General features: G+C 46.1%; 1 protein-coding gene across 2 annotated transcripts; it reads right to left on the bottom strand.

The window, feature by feature from the left end:
* Positions 1-346: 346 nt before the first annotated feature.
* On the bottom strand, positions 347-23,318 carry ASL (argininosuccinate lyase). 2 transcript variants are annotated; one of them, XM_077836624.1, is made up of 17 exons: positions 23,298-23,318; positions 20,220-20,283; positions 17,008-17,202; positions 15,108-15,191; positions 14,414-14,470; positions 12,480-12,577; positions 11,493-11,570; positions 10,623-10,700; positions 9,842-9,894; positions 8,305-8,367; positions 7,532-7,646; positions 5,125-5,209; positions 3,926-3,985; positions 2,659-2,742; positions 2,145-2,225; positions 1,498-1,604; positions 347-587 (listed from the first exon to the last, which is right to left on the bottom strand). In XM_077836624.1, the coding sequence occupies exons 2-17, from the start codon at positions 20,229-20,231 to the stop codon at positions 437-439; spliced, it is 1,401 nt and encodes a 466-aa protein (XP_077692750.1). In that variant the 5' UTR covers positions 20,232-20,283; positions 23,298-23,318; the 3' UTR covers positions 347-436. The 2 variants fall into 2 exon arrangements, with proteins under 2 accessions (XP_077692750.1, XP_077692749.1); XM_077836623.1 differs by lacking the exon at positions 23,298-23,318 and adding an exon at positions 20,530-20,621.
* Positions 23,319-24,279: the final 961 nt, after the last annotated feature.

The following is a 24,279-nucleotide window of genomic DNA, read 5'->3' as shown; positions in this document are numbered from 1 at the left end:
AGAGGCACATGCAAAGGAAAACTACCCCTACTCCTCTTAATGTGACTTGACTTCCCCTTAATATGCTGGATAGCCCCTTTGATGTTCCTTGATTCCTCTTTGTGCTGTGCCCATTATCCCTGCATTCCCAAGGTCTTTTTCCTACTGCTATTAAACCAGGATGATTTTGCTGTAAAATCCTTCTAGAACCTATGGGGACCAAGCCTGCAACTCCCCTACCTAGGGCTCGCTCAGGTCAGGGTGGGCTTTCTGTTCTTTAGAGCTCTTGCCCAGCAAGCGCTCGTGATAGCTGAAAAAGCCCCGCTGAGGTTTTCCTGGGGAAGAAAGACACGGCAGGCATGCAGGGTTTTCAGTGAAAGACAATACACCCAGGTTTATTAACTCAGGAGTCATGTGATAAGCAGAAACTCACACGAATGGGATGGTTTCCCCATGCTCAAAACAGATCTTTCTGTCTCTTCAGAAGCTCCCTCAGCTGCTCGATCTGCACCATCACACTGCTCTTGGACGTGCCCCCTGGCGTGGTGTACTGCTCCACGCTGTTGGCGTAGTCCCACACTTGAGACACATCGGTGCCGAACAGGGGGCTGGGGAGGCAAAATGAGGCCGTGTGTCAGTGAAGAGCTCCACCCTGGGGTCTGTCCCACAGGCTGAATGGATTTCGCTTTGCAAGCCGGCTACGCCATGCTCCAATAACTGCCTGGGTTATGGAGCTCACTCCCACTGAAGTCAAGGCCAAAATTCCCAAGGCCTCCTCCTGCCCTGCCTTGCACCTTGTGTTGTCAGTTATGCCTGTGCACAGTGAGTGCTACCCGATCAGAAGGGCAGTGTTATACACCTGCTCTGCAGAGATGCCAGTGACAAGGTAAGGGCAAGACTGTGGAGAACCAGGCCTTCAGTTTTTAGAGCTGGTCACATGAGTTAGCACTGTAGAATGTGCAAAATCTGCAAGACATTTAAGCCCATAGGTACCTAAATATCTTTGAGGCTAACTCCCGTTGAAGGATCTGGAACCGAGGGCCGGATCCAAATCCTACTATAGTCAGTGGAGAGACTCATCAATCCACCCTGCTTAAGGGAATCCACTCCATAGTCACACACCATCAGTTACAGAAGCTGACATTAACATCAATGAAAAGTTTGACAAATAAAATCACTTTCTAGTTACTCCATGGAAAAGTGGATAGTGCTTTGGTGAGAAATGCTGCAGAGTCCGTTCCCCTCCCCAGCTAAGCACAAATCTCCCTGTCCATGCCTGGCTCCAGCTGAAAGGCACCTCCCCATGGGTAAAGGGGGTGACCCCCTTGTCACACAGGCATTGTTTTAGGGCACACTGTCCACATGTAAACCTCAATAGCATAATGGTAATTCAGCCCAGAAGGGCTTGAGATTGAGTTGTGCCCAGGTGAGATGTTGTTGTGGGAGTTGTACAACAAGGGGACAAGTTGTGAGGACCCTAGCAAATGGCCTTTGAAAGCTAAGTTAAGGAATACAAACCTAATGCTCTTCATGTCCTCCACACTGAGCTGATTAATGGAGATGCCCTTTGTCTCGGCTAGGTGGACAACCTTCCCGGACACAGCATGGGCTTGTCTGAATGGCATCTGCAGTTAGAAGTACAAACAACAAAAAAAGTGAGCAAGCGACTATGGTCCAGGACCAAAGAGTGTGTGAACACTTAAGTAACTGTGGCCCTTGTTTTTACAAGGTGATGCAACAGTCCCAGTGATGTCAGAGGCTGGGTTTTCTGGGATACAGGGTGTGCATGTTACACAGGAAAACACTATCTGCAAAAATGTCTGCCAGGCCATGATGCAACAGTTACTACCAGGGATACATTCAAAAGGGCTTTCAGTCCTGCTGGCTCAGGGCACAAACTGAGCATCAGCTGGAGATCCAACATGACATAACTAGGTGCCTCACAGGGAAAGGAGAGAGTGACCCCTTTCTTGGACATATCCAGCTGTTGGCACAAAATGGAATAGCTTAACATTCCTACTGTGCATTGATGTCAAGGGATGTTGTCCAGAGGAGAATTGAGCCCAATCATATTTGCACTCTTAAGCTGAGACACACCCGCCATGAGTGTTTGTGGCTTTGAAACCCTCTATCATGCTTTCCATTAGGATTTCCTCAATACTTACTCCTTTACGAACCAAGTAGAGGGCTAAGTCAGTAGCCAGCATGTCAGGGCTCAAAGCTTTCTCCATGTTCTCCTTATGGATCTGCAGAAGGGAGGACCACAAGCAGAAATCAACAGCTACTCACAGGTCACTGACAAGTCCTCACACAAGAGATTTCAAGATCACAAAGAGAGGCCTGGCTTTTGAAAGGCCTCACTGTAAAACACAACCCACCAGCTGAAAACATTTACTCCCTGCCTTTCGTTTTACTACAGTGGATGATCTAGATCCTGCATTTTAAACTACTGGGAGGCACAAAGGCTTCAGCTATGAGACTTTCCCCTCTATACAACCCCCCATTCAAGGGGTCTGCATATGAGCAAGTCAGGGAGATAAGTTGAAACTTGTGGGCCCAATTTGGATCTCACTTTTTACCAGCAAGACTCTTGACTTGGATGGAGTTACTCCTGATTTACACAGCGGTGTGCAAGCGCAGAATCAGACCCAAAACACAGTAGTAAAAAGTTAGTCTTACCTGGAGAGTGGAAATGACTCCAGTTGCCACCTGTAGCACAGAACTCAGAGTATCGATAACATCGAACACTGCTTCCTTGTCTTCCTATTTGTTAACAAAAATAAAAACCCATTCAGCCTAGTGCAGTGGACAAAGCAGAAAGCAGCAGCAGCTTGGTGAGTGGATGCAATGTCTGTGCTGACCAAACACATTCGGTCTCCATACACGAGTGGGAATAACCACACTTGGAGGAACTGCCAGCCCATGGAGCTTTGGGCATGATGACAGCCTTCTTCCCCTGTGCGGCCTCATGCCCAGCTGAGGAGGACATTCTAACAATAAGAAAAGGAGTACTTGTGGCACCTTAGAGACTAACCAATTTATTTGAGCATGAGCTTTTGTGAGCTGTAGATCACAAAAGCTCATGCTCAAATAAATTGGTTAGTCTCTAAGGTGCCACAAGTACTCCTTTTCTTTTTGCGAATACAGACTAACACGGCTGTTACTCTGAAACCTGTCATTCGAACAATAGCAATTCAGCCCAGCCAATGGGAATTCAGCGGGGGGCTGACTACACTGTAGATTGTTCTTAAACGAACCTTTGTGCTAGTGAAAGGTGCCAGACTGCCAGCCCAAGAGAGAGAAGGCCTGTATCAAACACAGAGCATCAGCGCAAGCTTTCTCCATGCAGCTCTCTGCCACGTGCTCTGGAGTGGTTATTGCTAGGGGCACAGAAGTAGCTCATTCCCCACACCCACTCAGCTTTTGGCTGGAGACACCCACCCTTGGTGCTGTTTGTGATGCAGAAACTTTCCAGGTAGCAACTGGACGGCAACCTCACCAACTCCCTTAATGTAGCTCAGCTAACAGTTATCAGAGGATAGAGACCCTTGATCGCAGTCACTCTGGGCCAGATTTGAACCAGAAAATCTGGCAATAAAGCTATGTCCTATTATCAGCCCTCCAAGCCATCCAGAACCTGAGCCAGATCCGCAACTGGTGTAAATGGGTATAGCTGCATTGAAATCAATATACTGGATTGACACTAGCTGAGGATCTAGCTCTGTAGCCTTAAAATTCTCAATGGTCTCTTGTTCCATATCCAATCATTAGGATTGGAACAACTCAAATACAAACTGCAGTCTTTAACCCCCCCCCCCCCAATCTCTGAATACGTAACAGCCATGTACCAAGCAGGTCATGTGCAGTGTGTAGGTATTAATGGATTTTGGAGGGAGTGTGTTCTGTTGTGTCTATGCAGAGAAATGGAATGAGAATGAGGGTTTACCTGCAAGTCCTTGTTGTAGGTGCTTGGGAGTCCTTTGAGAATCATCATCATTCCAGAACACTGCAGAGAAGGGGAAGTTTATGGTACTTGGATTAAAACAAGAATAGCAAGGAATTTAAAACCCTTTCACTCAGCAGAGCTACAAAACCAAGGCTGCATCCTCTGGCCAGAGTTTGGTACACCAGACATTGCTCATTTAAAGCCTGATCCAGGGCCCACTGAAGTCAGTGGGAAGACTCCCTATGGACTTCACTAGGAATAGGATCAGCCCTTTATTTGCCAGATTTTTTTTTTTTAAACCTTAACCAAAGCAAACACCTACTGGCAGACCAGCCCCCCCCACCCACCCCAAATGGACCCTTCTCAGAGTTCCACTGCAGTTAGAGGATTCTGTAGATGGTTATCAAATGTATAACCGACATGCACCTTCTTATGCCTGTTGTACACAGTTGATGGGCTTTCCTCCACTGGCAAGACTTGGCCTCTTGGTGGTGTTACTTGTAATACTTGGTGGCCACCTTGTGCCATTGCTTCAAGTGGTGCTGTGTGTTTTGTAAGGGTTTTGCTGCTGGTCACCCATGTTGTCCTGTTTGACCGATCTAACTCCCATCGATGCCAAGTTGTGGTATGTAGCTGGGATACAGCCCGGCAGGTGTGCTTTGCCTGCTGTCTGTAGTCTTGTGGTACAATCTTTCCTAGGGATTACATTCTACTTTGTCTAGTAGCATGCTTGGAGGGTTGGCAGGTGTAATGACTAACAACACTGTTTACGTACACAGCATCTTCCAACAGAAAAGATCAAAATACAGTGCAACAGTGGGGACACCCTATTATCTCCCGGTGACAGTTGAGGAAAGAGATATATAGGGGAAGTTAGGGCCTAATTGTTAATGTGGCCTCTGACTTTGGGTGCCCCAAACTCTGGCACAACTTTGATCTTAGTTTTCACCCTCTGTTCCTACTGACGTGAGCTGGAATTGTGGGTGGTCAGCACCTCTGAGCCATCAGGCCCGAGGCGTCTCATGTACAAACAAAAGCCAAGCCAATCTTTTCAGGTCTAGCCTCTGACTTGCCCAGTGGCTCCCCCAGATTCAGGAAGAGAACCAGAGTATGACAGGTGGGATTTAAGTTTCTCTCCCAGCTACACTAACTGGGGATAAACCCTAGTGCTCCGACATCTCCTCCCCTTGCAGACTCACCCTTCCAAATACACGTCCAGCCTTGCTGCGGATCAGCTCCAGACTGTCTGGATTCTTCTTCTGAGGCATCAAGCTACTCCCTGTGCTGAAAACAAAACACTGAGCACATTAGACTGGCGAGGTCCCTTTCTGTAGGGAGAGCAAGATGGGAAAAGAGTTCACGGGGTCTCTTAACACTGCACTACAGCAGACCCCTGGGGGCCCAGGGAAGCTACACCTGCCACCACCATGTACAGTCTAACTGCATGTGGCAGGAAATACCTGGTGCTCTCCAGCGTTCATGATGAACAGTGGGGCTAATTTCCTCTTGACACACCCAGTACGGGCAGGGGTTCCCAAACTGTGGAAAGTGGATTTCAGGAATTTTCCAGAAAACGTCAGGACTACTAAACCCATTGCACCACCCCATGTGAACTCTGGCATGTTAGCAGGGGGTCGGAGAACGGCTCCTTGCCCCGCTCGCTAGTCCTTTGCGGCCCCCAATCCTACACTTTGGGAAATGCTGCATTGGAATGTTAAAGGAGACTAGGGCAACTCATAGTAAGATACCACGCTGGGGTCACTGGGTGGAATTCAGCACACAGAGAGCCACAGTTGAAGGAAATGCCAGTTCCTTTACATGGCCTTAGACACATGGGGCCACACGAATCCCTGCAAACTCCATTGACTTCAGTGGGGTTACACCAAGGCTGAATTTGATCCTTTGTGGACTGGAGCCGTGTGCTATTGCTCTGCAGCCTCCTCGGCTTAGTTCGCTTAAAACAAGCCAGGAGTGGAGTCTGCCACTTTGACACTGTGGTAGCTGCACTTTAATGGAACGAGGCTGGATTTAAGCCAGCACAGCTGAGAGCAGAATCAGAGCCCCTGCATGTTAAAGTGCTGCTGGGGTAGCATGATGCTGTGTCTGTCTAATGAAGGCTTTAAATAAAATGCAAAATATCACATTTTTCTGGGTCTCTCAGATCCCTGAGATGTGCTGTTTCTCCCCTAACACAGCCTACATGTGCCAGATTGTTTCATGGGAAGAGGGCAGGGATGCCTGCAGGTATATTTGACATGCATCTTATCTACAGCTACCATGCATCCCTGCTCCTGAGCCAGTATCAAAGCTCCTCTGGGTTTAGCTCCGTCTAGATGGAAAGATCTTAGCTGTCTTATTCAACAGCTATGTACATATATTGAAGGGAGCCCAGTCCCCTAAGGGTGTGGTCTTTCTTGTACCAGGATATACTAACAAATTGTGGCTTGGTAACTCTGACAGAGTGAGACATGAGACTAGTAACAGGAAATCTGGAAGGATTGCAAAACAAGTCTGTTTAAGGAAAGGCCCTTTTTACAGGAACTCCCAGCATAAGTGGTTTTTTATTCCTGGCTTCTCATTTACAGCCTGATTCCACAAGTGTTTACTCAGGCAAAATGCCCAGTGAGTATGACAGAAGATTCAGCAGAGTAGGGCTACAGGATCTGGCCTTTACAGGGATCAGAGTGAAAATATTTTTTAGTAATATGTATGCTTATGAAGCTCCTACCGTCTGACACTCTAGTCTTCATTTTCATTATATTTCTGTGAAGCAGGGAAGTCCCCCTTTACCATACCCATCTTACAGGCAGGCAAACTGAGGTAAAGAGGCTGAGTGATTTTTCCTAGTGGCAAGGGCAAGGAGGGAGTAGAATCCACAGCTCCTCTCCCAGCAGCAATTTGTTCCAAAATGGAACTAGTCACACAAGTAACCAGGTCTCCCTGCATCCGAAGGAAAAATCCGGTTAACAGGGAATATTTGTCTGGGTGCAGAAGTGAATGATAAGAGACCGCTCAAACACATGCTGTTACTGGGCATCTGACAGGACTTTGCAAGCAGGAAGCTCCACATTGGAGTACATTTTAATTTTCTCTCTTCACACCTGATTGAGAAGAGTCCCAGCTCAGTGCCAAGCCTGTCATTAGGATATGGCAAATATCTATAGTGCCCATCCCTGCCTCCCCAAACCACCCAACCCTATGCTGTGGTGACAGGGGCAGGACACATGCAGCTCTGCAGTGCTACCGATATTAGTGGGTTGAAAAGAGGGTGCAGAAAAACAGGTGCTGGAAGCATGCTCCGTTGGGTCGGGGAGATGACCTCTGAAGTCCAAATATGTGACTGCCAGCCCACCAAGACCCCACTCTGTCCTAGCAGCCCACTCTGAGGGGAGCTAGACTCCTCTCCCTCCTGATCCCAGTGCAGGGTGCGAGCAATGCAGATTTATAGCAACTGGCTTGATTGAGGTTTTGGGGTCTTTTCCCTCCACAATCCCCTGTTGTATTCAAGCCTTTAATACAATTCATATTCATTCACAATTCCTTTTATTTTGAATGTGGGAAATAGTCCCGTCCCCCCACAACCTGTGATAAGCCCTTGAGAGTTACCTGTAGGCATCAGAGAGGGTCACAAAGCCAAATTCCTTTGTACTATAGATGATGAGATCTTCAGCCATCTTACTTAGGTGAATCATTAACAAGGAGGCGAAGAAGAGAAACTCCACTGTAGAGAAGGATGACAGTAAAGAGCATATGAAGGTCTTGTTTTGGCTGCCATTTTGCTAGTCAAAGTTGTAATTTAGCTGCAGGAAAATTCAGGCCGTGAACATTTGAGGTAAAATTCAAGTGTGACATAGGACCCAGAGACTCATGGATGTCAATGGGACTAAGGCTCCTAAGTCACCTTCGAAGCTTTTGCCTGAGATCTATTAGATTTGTGGAAGGTCCATCACTTGGGTTGTTGCACAAAGCCCTGATAGTTTCAAATTAATGGTGACTCCACCTCCTTAGCACATGGCATTGGGAGTTTCTTGACCATGAGGGACTGAACTCCTCTTGAGGGGCAATATCCTCAGCATAGCTAAATCAGCATAGCCCTGGAGTCAAAGGAGCTCTGCAGATTTATGCTAGCTGAGGATCAGGACCCTGGGGTCCCAACTTCTGGTCACAAATATAACAGCAGCTATTCATATATTTATTTATTGCCAGGTTAAGAGCTCAAATCTTCCCCACCAGGAAGTGTGGGTGTGCGGGGGTGGGAAATACCACATCTGAGATTTTCTCCCTCTTGATAAATTTACTGGGAAGAATCTCAGAGAAGCAGGTTACTGGTGAGCATTCAGGGAGAGGGGGAAAAAAAAAAGTGATAAAGTTGCACCTACCCACGAAGTCTCGCTCACTAGTGGCATCCATGCTGTTCAGGCTGATGGAAGCAAAGTCAAGTTCTGCAATTTAAAAACAAAACACACACATACACAGGGTCATACCGCTGGCTATTATTTGAGCTCTGAAGCCCGGCTTCACCAGGCTACCCAAGCATGTACTTCAACTCTAAGCAGGAATAGTGCCATTGCTACACAGCTGTTTAACATTAAGCACACGCTTAAGAGTGGTGATGAATCAGGGCCTGAATTATTAGCCATAGACTTTCAAGGCAACGGTAGCTGATCAGTTCTGCTACTGTGTTCCTCTTGCAGGCACCGGAGCACCAAATATTTGTAATCTCATCTCACTTCAGAGAGCACGTTTATCACAAGAGAAGGACTATGACCCCTAAGCAAAGCACATTGCAGTTGATGGGAGTCTTCCCATTGATTTCAGTGGGCTTTGGACCAAGCCTTCTAGTGCCAGTTACTTTCCAAGCAGCATGGCAAGATATTGCAACATATCTAGACAGTGGAGTTGGAATACCTGGTTTAATGGCTATCACAGATGGCTCCAGAGTACTTCATTTCCAACCAGAGTCCGCTCCAGGGACCCACAAAACTCAGGGATGTACTGCCTTGTCTTTGATGGATGGTTTTGAATTTAACAAGGTCTCTGGGGTCTACTGCTGTCACAGTGCATGGATCAGCATCTTTCTACCTGTGCTTCATCTTAGGCAGACGCAAAGAGGAGTATGCCCTGACAGTGGCTGCTGTAGCAAAATGCCCTGCTACTAGGGCTTCTCTTAAGCATGCTAGAGAAAGTGTTGGGGGCAGGGAACTAGCTATCTGTCCCCTGCTACTGTGGGGGAGAAGGAGAAAGCATAGCAAGAGGAAGTTGGGTGAAGACCCCCTATAGCGGGGGTGGGCAAACTATGGCCTGCAGGCCAGATCCAGCCCGCCAGCTGTTTTAATCTGGCCCTCGAGCTCCTGCTGGGGAGTGGGGTCTGGGGCTTGCCCTGCTTCAGCGTGCCAGCTGGGGAGCAGAGTTGGGGGCCACTCTGTGCGGCTCCTGGAAGCAGCAGCACGTCCTGCTCTGGCTCCTATGTGTAGGGGCAGCCAGGGAGCTCCACACGCTGCCCCCGCCCCAAACGAGGTCCCCACAGCTCCCATTGGCTGGGAACTGCCTGGCCATGCCTCGGCATAGGAGGCAGAGAGGGGACATGCTGCTACTTCTGGGAGCTGCTTGGAGGTAAGTACCGTCTGCAGCCTGCACCCCAAGCCATCCTGCCCCCCCAAATCCCTCGGTCCCAGCCTAGAACACTCTCCTGCACCCCAAACCCCTCATCCCCAACCCCTGTCCTGTTTCCTCAATGTACATTAAATTCATTGGGCTGATGAGAGCTTTATTCCCCTACCAGCCTCATGAAAAGGGTGTAGTACCTATAAAAGTCAGCGTTTTGCTTAACTGATCTAGTCTATGATACAGCAGTCAATCTGTTACCATCCCCAGACTTGTCATTCACTCAGTTCTGTGAATGGAAAGACAATTTACCTTTACGCAGAAACTCTCGATCGATACCCAGTGGGTTGCCAGCTACAGCACCGCTGCAAGGTAGAAAGAAACCTCATGCATGACGCACTGCACTTCTTACACTCACAAACCTGCAGCAGCGTCCACAACATAAATCCAGTTACAGAAAGCGGTGAGGGAAGCCAGTCTTAAGACTGGTGATACCTGGGCAGCGCAGTAGAAAAAGCAGCCATCATGCACTGTATGTGGGCAGCTGTAGTATGTTTTGTTAGCTCCTGGCCAAAGTCAGCCCCTGTGACTAAGGCATGGTTTCTATTTTGAAGTGTTTAGGGCAGGATCCTGTACCCAAGAGAAGAGCCTATAGATACTGGAGATCTCTTCTACAAATCCAGACAACCATGTCTCAGATATCTGCCACCCAGGGGGCCTTGGGCTGAAGATACAACATTACACTGAGAAGCACTAGCAGTCAGAGTGCTCTCAGTCCATGTTCGCTCAGGTAGGCTAACAGTAGATCCCTCCAAAGTTGACAGAGCCTTAGATGATGCATACCAATGATTAGGGTAGTCAGAAGGAATGTATCAAAAGTGAGTGGGTGGGTGGGGGGGGAGCACAAGAAGGTTATAAGCTTTGCCATCTGTGCTATTTACAACAGAGCTCAACAACCTCCTCCATCAGCACATACAGCTCACATTGGGCTCACTAAGTGGAAGGACCCCAACCCTCACATCTGTGTTTTCTCTGTAAGATATAGAAGTGTTACCCCACCACAACAAACAAGCAGAACAACTGAATGCTTTACCTTCCCAACGGCAAAACATTGATCCTTCTCTTCACTTCTCCCAGACGCTCAGAATCGCGGGTGAATGCAACTGCATGACTGGGGGGGAGGGGGAACAAAAGGGAAAAAGATGATGGGTAGGAAAGAAGCTGGTTTCAAATTTTCCTCTCTAAAGTGGAATGTAGCTGTTGTAAAGAGTGCCAGGTTGTCGAACAGGATTCTGGTCTCCAGGGTTATCAGTGGATCACAGAGCCTGTGATACCATGGGCATGGAGAGCATGGCACCCAGATACCATGGTGAGGGATGCTTTGTCAGTGAAGCGATGGAAAGGCTAGCAGCTGTGTAAGCTTCCCCATGCTACCCTCTCCAGTGAGCCATAACTCTGGCCTACAGGGATCACCTCTAAGTGCGAAAAGGGGGCACCTGTCTCCATGGCCCCCCTCAATGATTTTGCAGAAAGCAGATTTACTCAAAGTAGACTGTGGGCTCAGAACCCTGGTAAACTAAGTGCAGATTAAAATGGGGTGGTTAGGTTGGTCCTCCGGTCTTTTGTGGCAGAGCCTCTGAGCTACTTTAAGTTTAGTTCCTGAGCTTGGCTGTCTGGTGTTTGTGCAGGGAAACCTGTGGTTGTTCTCTGAAGCCACCCACAACCCAGGAAGAGCATTAAGGAAGGTTAACTCAGCACAGGGCTCCTAGTAGCGTGAAGTTTGGTGTGCTACCCATCCCAAGTCAGACATCTGGAAAAACAGCAGCTTCTTAGGTTAGCTTTGGGGGTCACTGCAGCATCACCATGTACTGATGTTACAGTGTGACATGGCTGCACGCATAGGTGTCAATAAGCTGGTCCCCAAGGACAAACTGTCACAGCAGATCCTACGGAGGATAGTTACCTGAGTAAAAAGTGGCTCCACCTGATTGGCTGAGCTCTTTGCAGATGAGTATAGCCAGGAAAGATCACATCAGTTTCTCTGCAATAAGAAGAAAGAGGAGGGAGAAAAGGGAGACAGCTGATCTACAGTTCAAAGGAGTCCAGCAAATCAAATCCAACAACCTGCAGATTATGTGCTGGAGGCTCACAATAAGCCAGGAAGCACTGAACACAATAATTTAATTAAAGATGCAGTAGCTCAAACAGAAGCTATGGGCTTGATGCAGAAATATCTGGGTGAGGTTCTTTGACCTGTGATATGTAGACGGTCAGACTGGACAATCACTATGGTCCCTTCTGGCTTAAATCCATGAACCACATGTCAGAGCCAGGATTACCTCAGGAATTCCCAGTCCAGTGCTTTCAAGATGTTTTTGTAACATTATTGGTTTAGAGTAGTGCCAACCCTTTGTTGTACAGTAGTTATTTATCCTCATATTTGTTAGCTATGAAGAGATCTGTGACATTAAAATATCCTGTAATGAAGGCTCAGTCTATGAGAAATTGTTTGGATCACTGTAGTTTAGACAGCAGCTAAATTCATTACAGTTTTTAATAGTTAAAATCTGGAAAGGGTGAGCAGTCCCAGCTGCCTCTGTGTGATTTTGCTTTATTAAAATTAAGTTTTAGCCTCTTCAACATGATTTGTTGCCAGGATACATCTGGGATAAGAGGAAGTCTCCATGCAGCAGGCCAGCCATTCCCCAAGGGAAAAGAAGGGGCCAACCATATTACCCGGACAATCAGCTGCACGCACTTTGCCTGACTGTACATGGACACTGTACGAGTTGAATGGAAAGAACATCGGTGACTTCAACGGAGTGTTGCTGATTTACGCTAGCTAAGGATCTGGCCCAGAATTTTTAACATCACAGCATACAAGCAGCTTCGCCAAGAGAGGCCACAGCATTTTGTTTCCTAGTGTGGGCTTGGAAAAATAAGGACTTACGCGGCAGCCCGTTCCACCAGAGTCTTGATAAACTGCAACAGGTGAGCAGACAGGACAGAGCAGGAATTTCGCATATAGAGTCTCAAGTCAGTCACAACCTGCAAGAGATCCCCAGTCAGTCAAGATGGAGCATGATGTACGTTGTGACCAAACAATACTCACCAGATCATTTACTTTTGCCAGCTTGGGGAACCGGATAACAAAGTCAATTCCTCCCCCCAACACACACATTTTCAATAGGAAAAACAACTTCACAGTGTCTTACGGATGCCATTCAAACAGTTCAGGGCTTTCAATCTAATTCATTATTAAATGGGAGTTTCACTAAATTTGAATTTGCTCTCCAGGAGCCTGATCCAAAGCCAATGGGAGTTTTTCCATTAACCTCAATGGTCTTTGGCTCAGGCCCCATCAGTGGTTCCCTTAATAGAGGGTCTGCTCCCTAAAGGGGCTGTAACTCCCACTGATGTTAGGATCAGGTCCCAGTCACTGCAGAAGACAAACACAGAGGGGGAAAAATAATCACATCAGCTAATACAAGCATGAAGGGCCTCAAAATAGAACATCAAGCGGCCCAAAGCTTAGAGGTTTGGTCCATCTACCTGTCAGAGGCCAAAAGCTCACAGATAAACCCAAGCTTTTTCTAGGAAACCTGTACTCCGTGCTCAAACACACAGGACCAGATCCACTGAAGTGAAGCCATTGGAAAGATCACATTAATTTCAATGGGTGCTGGATCAGGCCCAGAGAGAGAAGTAAAAAACAAAATTATCTAGGGAAACAAACTAGAAGGTGGGGGATGGAGAAAAAAGTCTGGGAAAAGTTATGGATTGCACATTTTAGTAAATCAGATCTCAACGTCCCTAAGGTCAAGAATATTGCTTGCCAAATGAAATTACTGCAACAGTCAGCAGCCTGGACTAACCTCTGAAGCTCTGAATTGAAAAGGATGAGGAGTCAGTATTGCTGAGTAATGGTAATAAAATGGAATATACTGGGACTATAAAATTAATAAGGACAAAAAAGGTTGCTAGCGGTCAAAGCAGAAGTGTAAAAAACTAACTGCAGGTGTTCGCCTAACCATAGCGACAGCTTCAGTAACTCCCATTTAATTGCCAGAGTATACGTGTGAGCTATAGAGGAGGATCCCCATGACTATGGGCTAGACTTGGGATTCTAAAGTCCCTCAGAAATGGAAACAGAACATACAGTGTGGTTACACAAGGGGGGGCATTTTTGCCCTTCTCTGCACAAACACAACCCCCTGGCTGGGAAAATGCAAGTTTCTCTAAGAGCTATTAGATCCCAGAGTCTTCAACAGAGAGCTAGATGCCTTCCAAAGCAGTGCATATGTACGCCATTCCTTCAGTTTAGTAGCACCTCTAACCTGCTCCAGTGTGCATGAACTGATCACCCTTTAGTGGATGCAGAAGATAGCTGCAGTACTAGTCATAGTCTGGTCTATCTCAGGTTCACCTTCAGCTCAAGTGGTCAGGACTAAGTCCCGAGTTCTGTCCTTGCTTTGGACCACTAAGTTCACGTAGGAATGATGTTCAGTCCAGGTGGAAACCACAACCTGCCATGGAACTGCTGCAACTTGTTTGAAAGAGTCTTGAAGCACCTCGGGTTCTTGTTTGCACAGAGCTCCTATTGAGTCCCAAAGGAACGCTGTGCAAGGGTCTGGCTTCAGTGTCTTTGCCAAAAGAAATGGAGTTCAATTTGTGTTCATACCCAATACTATTGCTCAGCAATTGTGCTCATTCTGTCCATCCAGCGCTCATGGGCCACTAGATGAGCTGCGCACCTGCAGTGACTAAGTCCCAAGGGATCGTGTTGTGGATGGCAATTAAGAAAAGGGAAAGGGGGTAAAAGGAAATCTGATAGAGGAGGAAAAAAAGCAAGTACTGAACGATAAAAGGCAATTCTTGCCATACTTGATCATTCCGGCTTCGTCCGGTGTGCAACTTCCCAGCTACGTCCCCAATCAGCTCCTGAGGGCGACAGAAGGATTTCCATCAGCGTTAGTGGTATGGGAACTATAAGGACTGCAGAGAAAGCAGACCCCACCTCCGCTTAAAAGACAAGGGCTAGATTCACAAACTCTGATGCAAACGCTTAACTTTATGCAAGCAAATAATACACCGAGGCCATACAATTCAGGGCAGTTATTTTGTGTTGTGCTTGGTCCACAATGAGGCCCTGATCAGAGGCCCTACACGCTACTGCAATACAAATAATCCCCACTGGGGCCTTTAGGTGCCACCAGACGATACATATTCAGTAGTAACTAATAACCGCATGCTTAACATACTAACATTCATAAGTGTTGGTAGGATCAGGGCCCAAGGCTGCTTTGGGCCAGGTCTGGCCAAGTCTCCTCCTAGTAATATTTTGGGACAGCCTCCTCTCACTCTGAATACAAAATAAGATGGAAAAAAAAATATACACCACCGAATGTATAAATAAGAGTTTTGTCATTGCAACATATTTTTAATTCTCTCAACAGGGCTGTAGCCTAAAAAGGAAACATTTAGATCAAAGTATTTAAGGGGAGAAGACTTATTTTACTACTGCTGGACTGATCAGAGGCATGACCTGGAAGTTATGAGGAAATTAGAGGAACTGCACCTTTAGTCTGCGTTCGTTGGCAGTGTGGATATCCTCGTCACTTTTGTTCACCACAAAGGCTCCCCTGGACCATTCTTCAGAAATCTACATCAGCAAGAGACACCAGGCAGTGGTTAACGACGCTTCTTTACTGCGCAAGGGTGTTGGAGGCTTGATTCAGTCAGGTTTGTAAAAGGTTTTGCGATCCTGAGATCTAGTAATTGGGGCCTCATCCTGATCTCAAACTGGTGCAATCAAATAACTTGACTGAAATCACTGAATTTACACAATGGTACACAAGAGATCAAAATGAGGAACTAAAAAGTGCAAAGCATTATTAAGAGACTCTTCCTATCGGATTAGAAATACATTTTAAGTCTCATTAAAATTGCATCAGATCAGTGCCACACCCTCCTTCAGTGTGCAGGAATAGGTGTTGTTGCACTTTCTGATGGATGCACTCCATGAATTGGTTTTTCCACCTCTAGCTACTAACCTTTGACACAGGAGGTTAAAAATGTACTTGACAAAGTGAGTTGAAAAGTCAACCAGTAATACAAACCACCACCATTTTCATCCGTAAACACTGTATAGATTCCCCATTATTCACAGTGTGTAAGAAGCAACAATGGCTTAACAGAGATGCATTCCCCTGGCTTATCGGCTGACTTTTCTCTTCACCCCTATACAATATGGTGAATTCATTCAGACAGCCAGACACATGAGCATCCTGTGCGTCAGCTCAAAGAGAACATTCCCAATTTCTATTGAAACAATTCCTGAGTACTGCTTGCTCTGGGAAGGGGGTTTGCACTGAATGCACCTCAGCAGGGTGTCCCAGCTTCTATAATGGCCATTAATAACATTTGTAGAAGACTTTCAGAACGCACATTCCTGCCACATTACCTGGGGTCACAGGCTACCAGACAACATTATATTAAGCACAGGGTTCTGTTTCTTCTAGGTCTAAGTAAATCTTAAACAGATACCACTGAGGCTGTTGATCTTAAATATGGGACTGTCTCTACACATGGGCTCTTATCTTTCCACACACAATGCTAGTTATTCACAGATGGGGAGGAAATGAGGGTTGAGAGATTAAGTGAGTTTTCTGAAGGCCACAAGAGCAAGCCAATGTCAGACGACATTAGAACTAGAGTTGCTGCGTCCCTGTCCTGGGTTCATGCCATTAGACTGTGTTACTCTTCGGGTTTCCAGGGATCAATAGTTCCAAATATATCCAAGTAGTCCCAAGACCTACACTGCCATTTCCCCAAAAACAAAAGTGGTACAGGTATACTACAGAAGTCGGTAAAACAAAAACCCCTCCTCTTTTTGAGGTGAAGAGCAAATAAAGGATAGAGTCATGACCAAGAGTTGCCTCTTTGGGAAATCATTCCCCTTTGTAATACCTTCAGATATTGTGATGCTATGCTATAGACAGAAACGACAAATCTTTCAGAGTCAGAAATGGCAGGGGCATGGAGTGGGATTACAGATTTGTTGTGCTTGATTAAGCGTTTCTGCTTGCAGGAACAGACACTAAAATGGGAAATCTCCACCAGGCAACCATTTGGTGGCATGGAGCAGCCTAAGCACAACGTGGGCTAGAGTGCGTACAACTGAATGGGAAGCAGAGATAAGCCAAGGGTCAGGACAGATGCTGGATCCCCAACTTCATAATCAAAGACACCATCCCTCTTCAGGGAAGCATGTAATGTACCCACTTTTAAACAATGGGACTTAAACATGGGCTTAAATGTTTTCTTGAATCAGGACTAAGAAAGATTACAATGCAGACTACCTGAAAAGAGGAAGATCAACAGCCAAGTAGCAGTGGTTAAAGCTTCAAGTCAGGCTGGGTACCTGTGGCAATGACTGACAACCTTTTACCACAGTCTGTGCTCAAGCAAATACATACCTTTTCTAATCCACTCAGCATCTTCTCCAAATCACCCTTGGTTAGAATCCCAGACTTCTCCAAAGCCTTGGCATAAGCCATGCTTCCTCGAATGTCAACTTCCGACAACCGCTGGTCGGAAGCCATGGAAGAGTTGAGAATCTCCATGATGGGATCAGTGCCTCCTACGAATCTTCCTCCCCAAAGTTTATCCCCCTGTGGAAAAGGAAGTTTAAAAAAAAAAAGCAGCTTAAAAGGACATACTGATAAATCTGAAAGAACCTTCAAAGAAACACTCTTTGGGATGAGTATTAATTCTGTGGGACAGCATCCCTGACTCTACCAGAATAGAAGGAACAAATTGAGACCTGGTGTAGGTGAGTACAACTCTGTCAATTAATTTGGCCAGTTACACTAACTTCCATTGAAGTCAACAGGCCAACTTTGGCGGTAATGTCAAAGGTGCTGTAAGCTAGTTTACGCTGCTGTAACCTGTGCAGAGAGGGGCTAGGACAAAAAGGGAGCAAGGAGGCCCTGCTTTAAACTTGTACATTGAAACCCTCCTGTCCACAGCTTCTCCCGTTACATCTCTCTCTCCCAGACCCTTATCATGAGTCAGTTTGTAATCACCTACAAAAAAAACTTGACTACAGTTCGACGGCTGGTGTCCTAAGGTCACGGCCTACCATGCTGCCCATTGTTTCCCTGTGTTCCCCCCTCCATCTCTCTGTAGCCACCTGTTGTCTCTTGTCTTGTATTTAGATTGTAAACTTCTTGGGAAAGGGGTTATCTTTTTGTTCTGTGTTGACACGTAGCACAGTGGGGTCCTAGGCACTCCATAATGCAAATAGTTATACATCACTTCTGAATCTCAGTGAACGGGAACTGCCAGTATTCATCTAAGAGCAGAATGTGGCCCATGCTCAGATAATAAGCAATCCAGCCTTTGAGTCAACATAAGAGCACAGATTAGAAAAAGGCTGACGTAATATTCAGAATGCCAGGACTCTTGCATGCTGTTCCAGAGATGTGCAGTTTGTCTTTGTCATTAGTGTCTAGCTACTGAGCTGTTACGGCTGGATCATGGGCTAATCAATTGTACTTTGCCCCCAACACAAGTAGAGCATTTTTATGGCCTAATTTTTCAAAATAAGTAAAAGGGCATGTGACACACAACCAGCATTGACTCTCTTTTAAAGCAGTTGAAAGCCCCTGACATCCTTTTAGAGCAAAATAATTGGTCAGCAAAGGACACAGCAAAGACTAGCACTTTTCCACTGTTTTGAACAAAGAATAAAAAGCAGGGGAGGGGTTTTAATTGCGAGGGTACTGTGGGCAGATACAAGTTACCTCAATTAAAAGCACTTATGAAATTATGAAGTATTAAGTTCAGATTGTGCCGGAGTCTCTCCTCACTTATCCTGGTGTGTATCAGGAATAACTTCATTTACTTCAGTGGAGTTACACCAGGATAAACACAGTGTAAGAGGCATGAGAATCAAGCCTGCTGTGGGTTAAGTTTTAGGGACAGGTTTTGGTCTGTTAAATGCAGTTACTCCGGATTTACAGAGTAACTCAAATGGGTCAATTTACCCTGGTGTAAATCCATTGCATGAATTTGACATTGGAGTGTGGCATTACGATATTCTTTCTGGGCACCTTTCTGAAGTGAACACACTTTAAGCCACTCAGATGCATAAACCTGCGTGTGACCTATTTCACCATGCATTTGTACAACGGCATTGCTTCATTAGCAAACAGAAACATGTCACTTGGTCCCATGTCACTTGTTTACACAGATGGACACATCCCTGAAGTCCTTACACAGGCACAACTCCCACTGACGTCAAATGGGATGTCTGCTTGTGTAAAAACGCCATGGTTTGGCCTAACAGATTCAAAAAGAAAATTTCCAAAGCAGATATTAGCAGTCGGAGAGTAGCAATTGGGAAGCATTTACAGGAAGTACCTGTAGCAGGGTTTAAGTTGTTAAATGGATACTTTTGCCCATCTAATGTATTTCCCCTTCTACAGGCCATGAATCACAGTCACCTTCTCTGGCAGAAGACTGGACAGGTTAATCAGTGCCACTATTTCATCAACTGGCGGGGTCATTGTTAAGCAAGTCTTTCCCCGAGGTCTGTTTCCACATTATCTACCAACCCCAATGAACAAAGATTGTTCATGGAGCCTATCTCACAGTCCCTATGGGGGCAATACACTTAGTGAAATCCTGAGGCGTTTTGCCCCCAGGACTGTAGAATTAGGGCCTATAGTTGGAGATTTAAAAAAAAAAAAAAAAAAAAATTTTCAGGGCAGCTTTGTCAATACAGCCCTTTTTAGTTCTAAATTTTGTCAGTCTAATTCTGCACGGCCTCAGCTACACTACCACCTACATGTTGCCATCATATTGATTTCCTCTACTGTTTCAAGTGAATGGCATTTTGCCTGTCAAACCAATAAAGTTACCCAGCCTGATCTCTGCAAAACTTTAGATATGATTTTTCCTCATCAGTTCTGTACTAAGGACAAGTGAAGGGGGCTGAAATCTGGAGATCAACACCAGAACATAGCAGCATTGGGACTGGGGAATGGGCAAAGATATATCTACGTGATTTGTTTCAGGTTCTCCCCATATTAATTCAGGTATAAGCAGAAAATTGAGGTAACTGAACCTTTACTACAAGTGATTAAAAAAAAAGTCTAGCTGTGAACATGCAAACAGTTTCTCTCATCTTTTAGATGTCACAGAATTTCATGATATATTTCGTACAGGCTTCACTCCTAGTCAAAATTTGCTACCTTTGGCCCAACAATGGAAACAGCCAGGCTAGCAAATTTTTTGACAGGTGCGGGACGCTTATTAGAATATCGACAGCAACTGTGCACAATAGCAGATAAGGCCAAGAAGACTGCGAGAGCAATTTCTGAAGCAGGAGCCGCTATGGGAGCGGGTCGGATTTTGCTCACTGGGGCAAGTGCCGACAATGGAGCCTTTGCCTCAAGAAGCGGCTCAGGCCAGCAACTCTACCAGTGGGTGTCCCAAGAGCGACAGCCCCCTACAAAAACTGCCTTCGTCATGGGAAGAAACCCTCCAGCAAATGGAGGGCTGCAACATTTTTTGACGCCAACTCCCTCCAAAAGAATTTACTTGGGGTCTGGAGCAGCTCCCCTGACAGGGACACTGATAATCAGGTGGCAGCTCCTGATGATACATCCAAGCTCACACTCACCTCGGATGCCATGACGGAGGAGTTTTTCCTTCTCGCCTCTGGAAACCTCAGCAACTTGTGCAACCTGCAAGACAAGAAGACACCGGTTCCCCCCTCAGCCGGGCAGTGCAGCAGGTCTGCCGCTCCTGCCTGGCAGGTACCCCCGGCTTTGTTGCCCTCCGCTATTTACTCTCAGCCAGGACCGAGAAAAGCAGGCGAGCCACCCGGCCGGGGCCGGGGCCGGGGCCGGGGCCGGCTCACATGCGGCGGAAGGCCATTGCTGCCCCCGGGCCAGATCCGCGGGGCCCCGAAACGCCCCTCTGCTGCTCACCTGCTTTGCTGCAAAGCCCCCGCGCCGCTCGCCTCCCTAGCCCCGGCCCGGCTGCTTTTACAGCCCACCCGGGCTCCACGCCCCTCGCGGGGCGGGGCGGAACCGAGCCTGGAAAGGCCCCGGAGGTTCCCTCCCATCCCCGCCCTCCTCCCCTTGCCTGGCTGTTCCCTTCTCCGTCCGCCTCCAAGGCTAGCTCTGCCTCTTGCCTTGCTCACAAGGGACAGAGCTCGGCAGAGGGGGTGAGAGCGGTGCTCGGAGCTGACCCCGAGTCTATCTCATTTGTAGGGAGACTACTTTTGGGGGGGCTATGGGGTGCGGGTAGAGTGACCAGATAGCAAGTGTGAAAAAATCGGAACAGGGGATGGGGGGGGGGTCATAGGCACCTATATAAGAAAAAGTCCTGAATATCAAGACTTTATCAGGGCATCTGGTCACCCCAGGTACAGGGGAGAGACTTCCCTCCTTATAAAAAGAAAAGGAGTACTCCTGGCACCTTAGAGACTAACCAATTTATTTGAGCATAAGCTTTCGTATGCTCAAATAAATTGGTTAGTCTCTAAGGTGCCACGAGTCCTCCTTTTCTTTTTGCGAATACAGACTAACACGGCTGCTACTCTGAAACCTGTCATTCCCCCATTATGTATGTTGGGGGAAACACCCTTCCAGGGCGCTAATTGTAAGGCATATGATTCCTTATGGAGAGCAACACAAGGGTTTCCTAACCGAGGGTGTCAGTGACAAGGTGGGTGAGGTATCTTTCATTGGAACAGCTTCTGTGAGAGAGACAAGCTTTTGAGCTTCCCCAGAAGCAGAGCTCCGGGTGGCTGGGAAGCTCGCCTCTCTGATAAACAGAAGTTGGTCTGATGAGTGATACCGACCTCACCCACCTTGTCTCTTTACTGTGCTGGAACCACCAGGGCTGCAATACCACTGCTCATTTCAGTGCCAGACATTTGACATCTCCGCTCGTTATTTAGTAGTCGATTAAAATCTTCTGCATTTAAAAAAAAATTGCACAAGCTGGAGACATACCCCTGCAAACTGCATTCAATTCTATACCTGTTACGGGTAGGGATCAATCCGGAACTGTCTGGTCTGTCTATTGGTCTAACAAGGATGGTGGGATTGATATGGGATTTAATAGGTCTTTTCCATCTCTGTGTTTGCAATTCCATTAATCCCATTTCCTGTGGATACTGCAGGAATAGTTACAAGGTTCCAAGTCTTGCTGATTACCTGGAATTATTCTTGATGAGTGGCTCTTTTTAGCTTTTTGACTTTTTTAGGAGAGCTGAAGCGCAACTGAATGGTCCTTGGATGCTAAACTGTGCAACCTGAAATACCAGTGCTGCTGCTGGCATGGACCTTTATAAATATGCAATGGGATCCTGGATGCCAACTTTTAAATTTTGCTTTGCTATCTGCATTTTCAAAACTGAGGTTGAGGACTTCAGTCACTCATTTCAGAGCAGGGGGAAGCCAAGGAAATCACCCTCCCCCCCAAATCTATTACTTGGCTTTAAATATTAAATAATGCAACAGCCAAGGGGGGGTGCTTTCTTCTCCTTCCCTCTCCAGACAGTCAAATGTGTTCTCTTTTTTTTAATTCCGTTTCTTTTGCTTTCTGTTTCATTCTTTTAATCTTTTACCTGAGACTTTTTTATGATTTGCATTGTTTGTTAGTTACATTATAATGCAATATTTATCTCAGTCTGAAGGGTCAAGACTTTGGAGAGACTCTAGAAATGGTGCAAATTAATCCTTAGGGAAATTAGCCATTAGATCCTCAGCAGATTATTCAGATTATTTTTTTCTCATCTATTTCCTTGTTATTTTGTTCTTTCTTCTTTCCATTTCCTCTATGCACATTTAGGATCTCTCTCTTTCCTTTATTGGTCCTTTCCTGTTGTCTGGCCTCTCCTTCCATTCATCCCCTCTTGTTTCTATCCCACTATTTACTCCCCTTTTCCAGTTCCCTTCTTTCCCCCTCTCCTTTCCTCTCCTCCTCCTCTCACTTGGGGGAGTTGTTTTCCTTATTTTGGGCCTGGGGGTGGGGGGCAGCTGTTGTGTTGGCAAAACAGCCAGTACAGAGTTTCCTTATGACAAGATGAGTCATGTAAAGAAGGCACCTTTTGTGTGCCCACACGTGTGCACTGCCCCGGCACCGGCTATGTAGAATGTATACAACCCTTGCAAGGATAGTCCGATGCATCCGATGAAGTGAGCTACAGCTCAAGAAAGCTCATGCTCAAATAAATTTGTTAGTCTCTAAGGTGCCACAAATACTCCTTTTCTTTTTGCAAGGATAGTGTCTCCCTGCAGGAAGGTGATGTGGGAAAGGACTTTCCCAAAGTGAAAGGTGGACTGGTGATCACCCCCCATATATGGCAACCAGGTACTGGTTATCCATTGACTTAATACTATATGTTTTCCATGAGTTATCAAGTGACTGGACCTGCTCCCACTTAAGTTAATACCAAAACTCCATTGACTTCAGATGGATCAGGACTGAGGCCAAATTGTAAATCACTTGAGTATTATCCACCATCTGCATTCTAACTGAATTTATTTTATGTTCTTTCTTCTCTTACATGCCTCAGCACAAAACCCAGGTGATCTAGTTTTGCAAGTAAAGTGCCTTTGGTGTATGTTATCATACAATATTTTTCTTATTGATCTCATCTTCACAGGCATTTACATGACATCCATCACTGGTGTCCAGGTGCCTGTGGGAGTGATGTTATTTCTGATTTATTACATTCATATACCTGCCTGTCTCTAGGAGCTGATTAATCCTCTGTCCTACTCTTCTGGATGGAACAGCTCAAAAACGGTCCTTTTCATAGTGATGAGAAACAAGGAAACTGCAGAAAACAGAAATGAAACTGGAGGTCAAAAGAGAAGTTTCAGGGATTGGACCAGGCAATGAGCAAGGTCTTCTATGGAGTGCTTCTGAGCGAGGAAGTTAGAGCTCTGCAGCAGGCAGTGGCGAAATAGGACTGCAAAATAGGGCTTGACCAGAAACTCAGATCAGTTATTTTTTTCATTCTGTTTTTTATTTTATTTCTCTTTCTGTTTTATTCTTTCAGTCTTTTACTTGCTTAAGTGACACAGAAGCATTTAAAAAAAAATTAAATACAAGGTACTTAATTATTTAATTAAATGCAAGGTACTTCTTTGGCCCTGATGGAATGGCAGTGCCAGAGCATAGCACTATGTGTCCCACACTGGGGAGAAAGAGTGGAGCATCACCCCTTTACTGATGTTTCCTGCTATACCCTTTTCCAAACTGATGTACTCGGGCAGCTCTGAAAGGGCATTTTGCACATTCAGCAGCATGGACGTGTTTAATTTCATTTCACTGCATTTCATTGCCCCTAGGTACTAGACATTTGAACCTTAACTGCGCTTGCTTTTGTAAATTAAGGTCACAAACTTACTATTTCTTAACTGTATTTTTTTGGCTGAGGAGTGTTTTTCTAGTGGTGTTCAACTTCTTTCAGTGTTTTGAGTGGTTTCCAGAAATATGCTACAATAATAATAGGCCTAACTGTAGAAGCTCGTTGACTCACAATGCAGAGCAGAGGTGAAGAAAAATGCTACCTTTCAGCTTCTTCAGAAGGTTCTTTTTGAACAGTGACTTTGCTTTAAAAAAAAAAAAAAAGGGTCCATTCGCGATATGGATTGAAACTGCTAGTCAAATGCACTTGTCAGCTGCAGTGGTGTGGAGCAGAGTTGACATTTTTGTTT

The sequence above is a fragment of the Eretmochelys imbricata genome, chromosome 17 (assembly GCF_965152235.1).
Source record: "Eretmochelys imbricata isolate rEreImb1 chromosome 17, rEreImb1.hap1, whole genome shotgun sequence".
Classification (NCBI taxonomy): domain Eukaryota; kingdom Metazoa; phylum Chordata; order Testudines; family Cheloniidae; genus Eretmochelys; species Eretmochelys imbricata.
The sequence above is the reverse complement of the archived record's forward strand: the minus strand, read 5'-3'. Positions and strand labels throughout refer to the sequence as shown.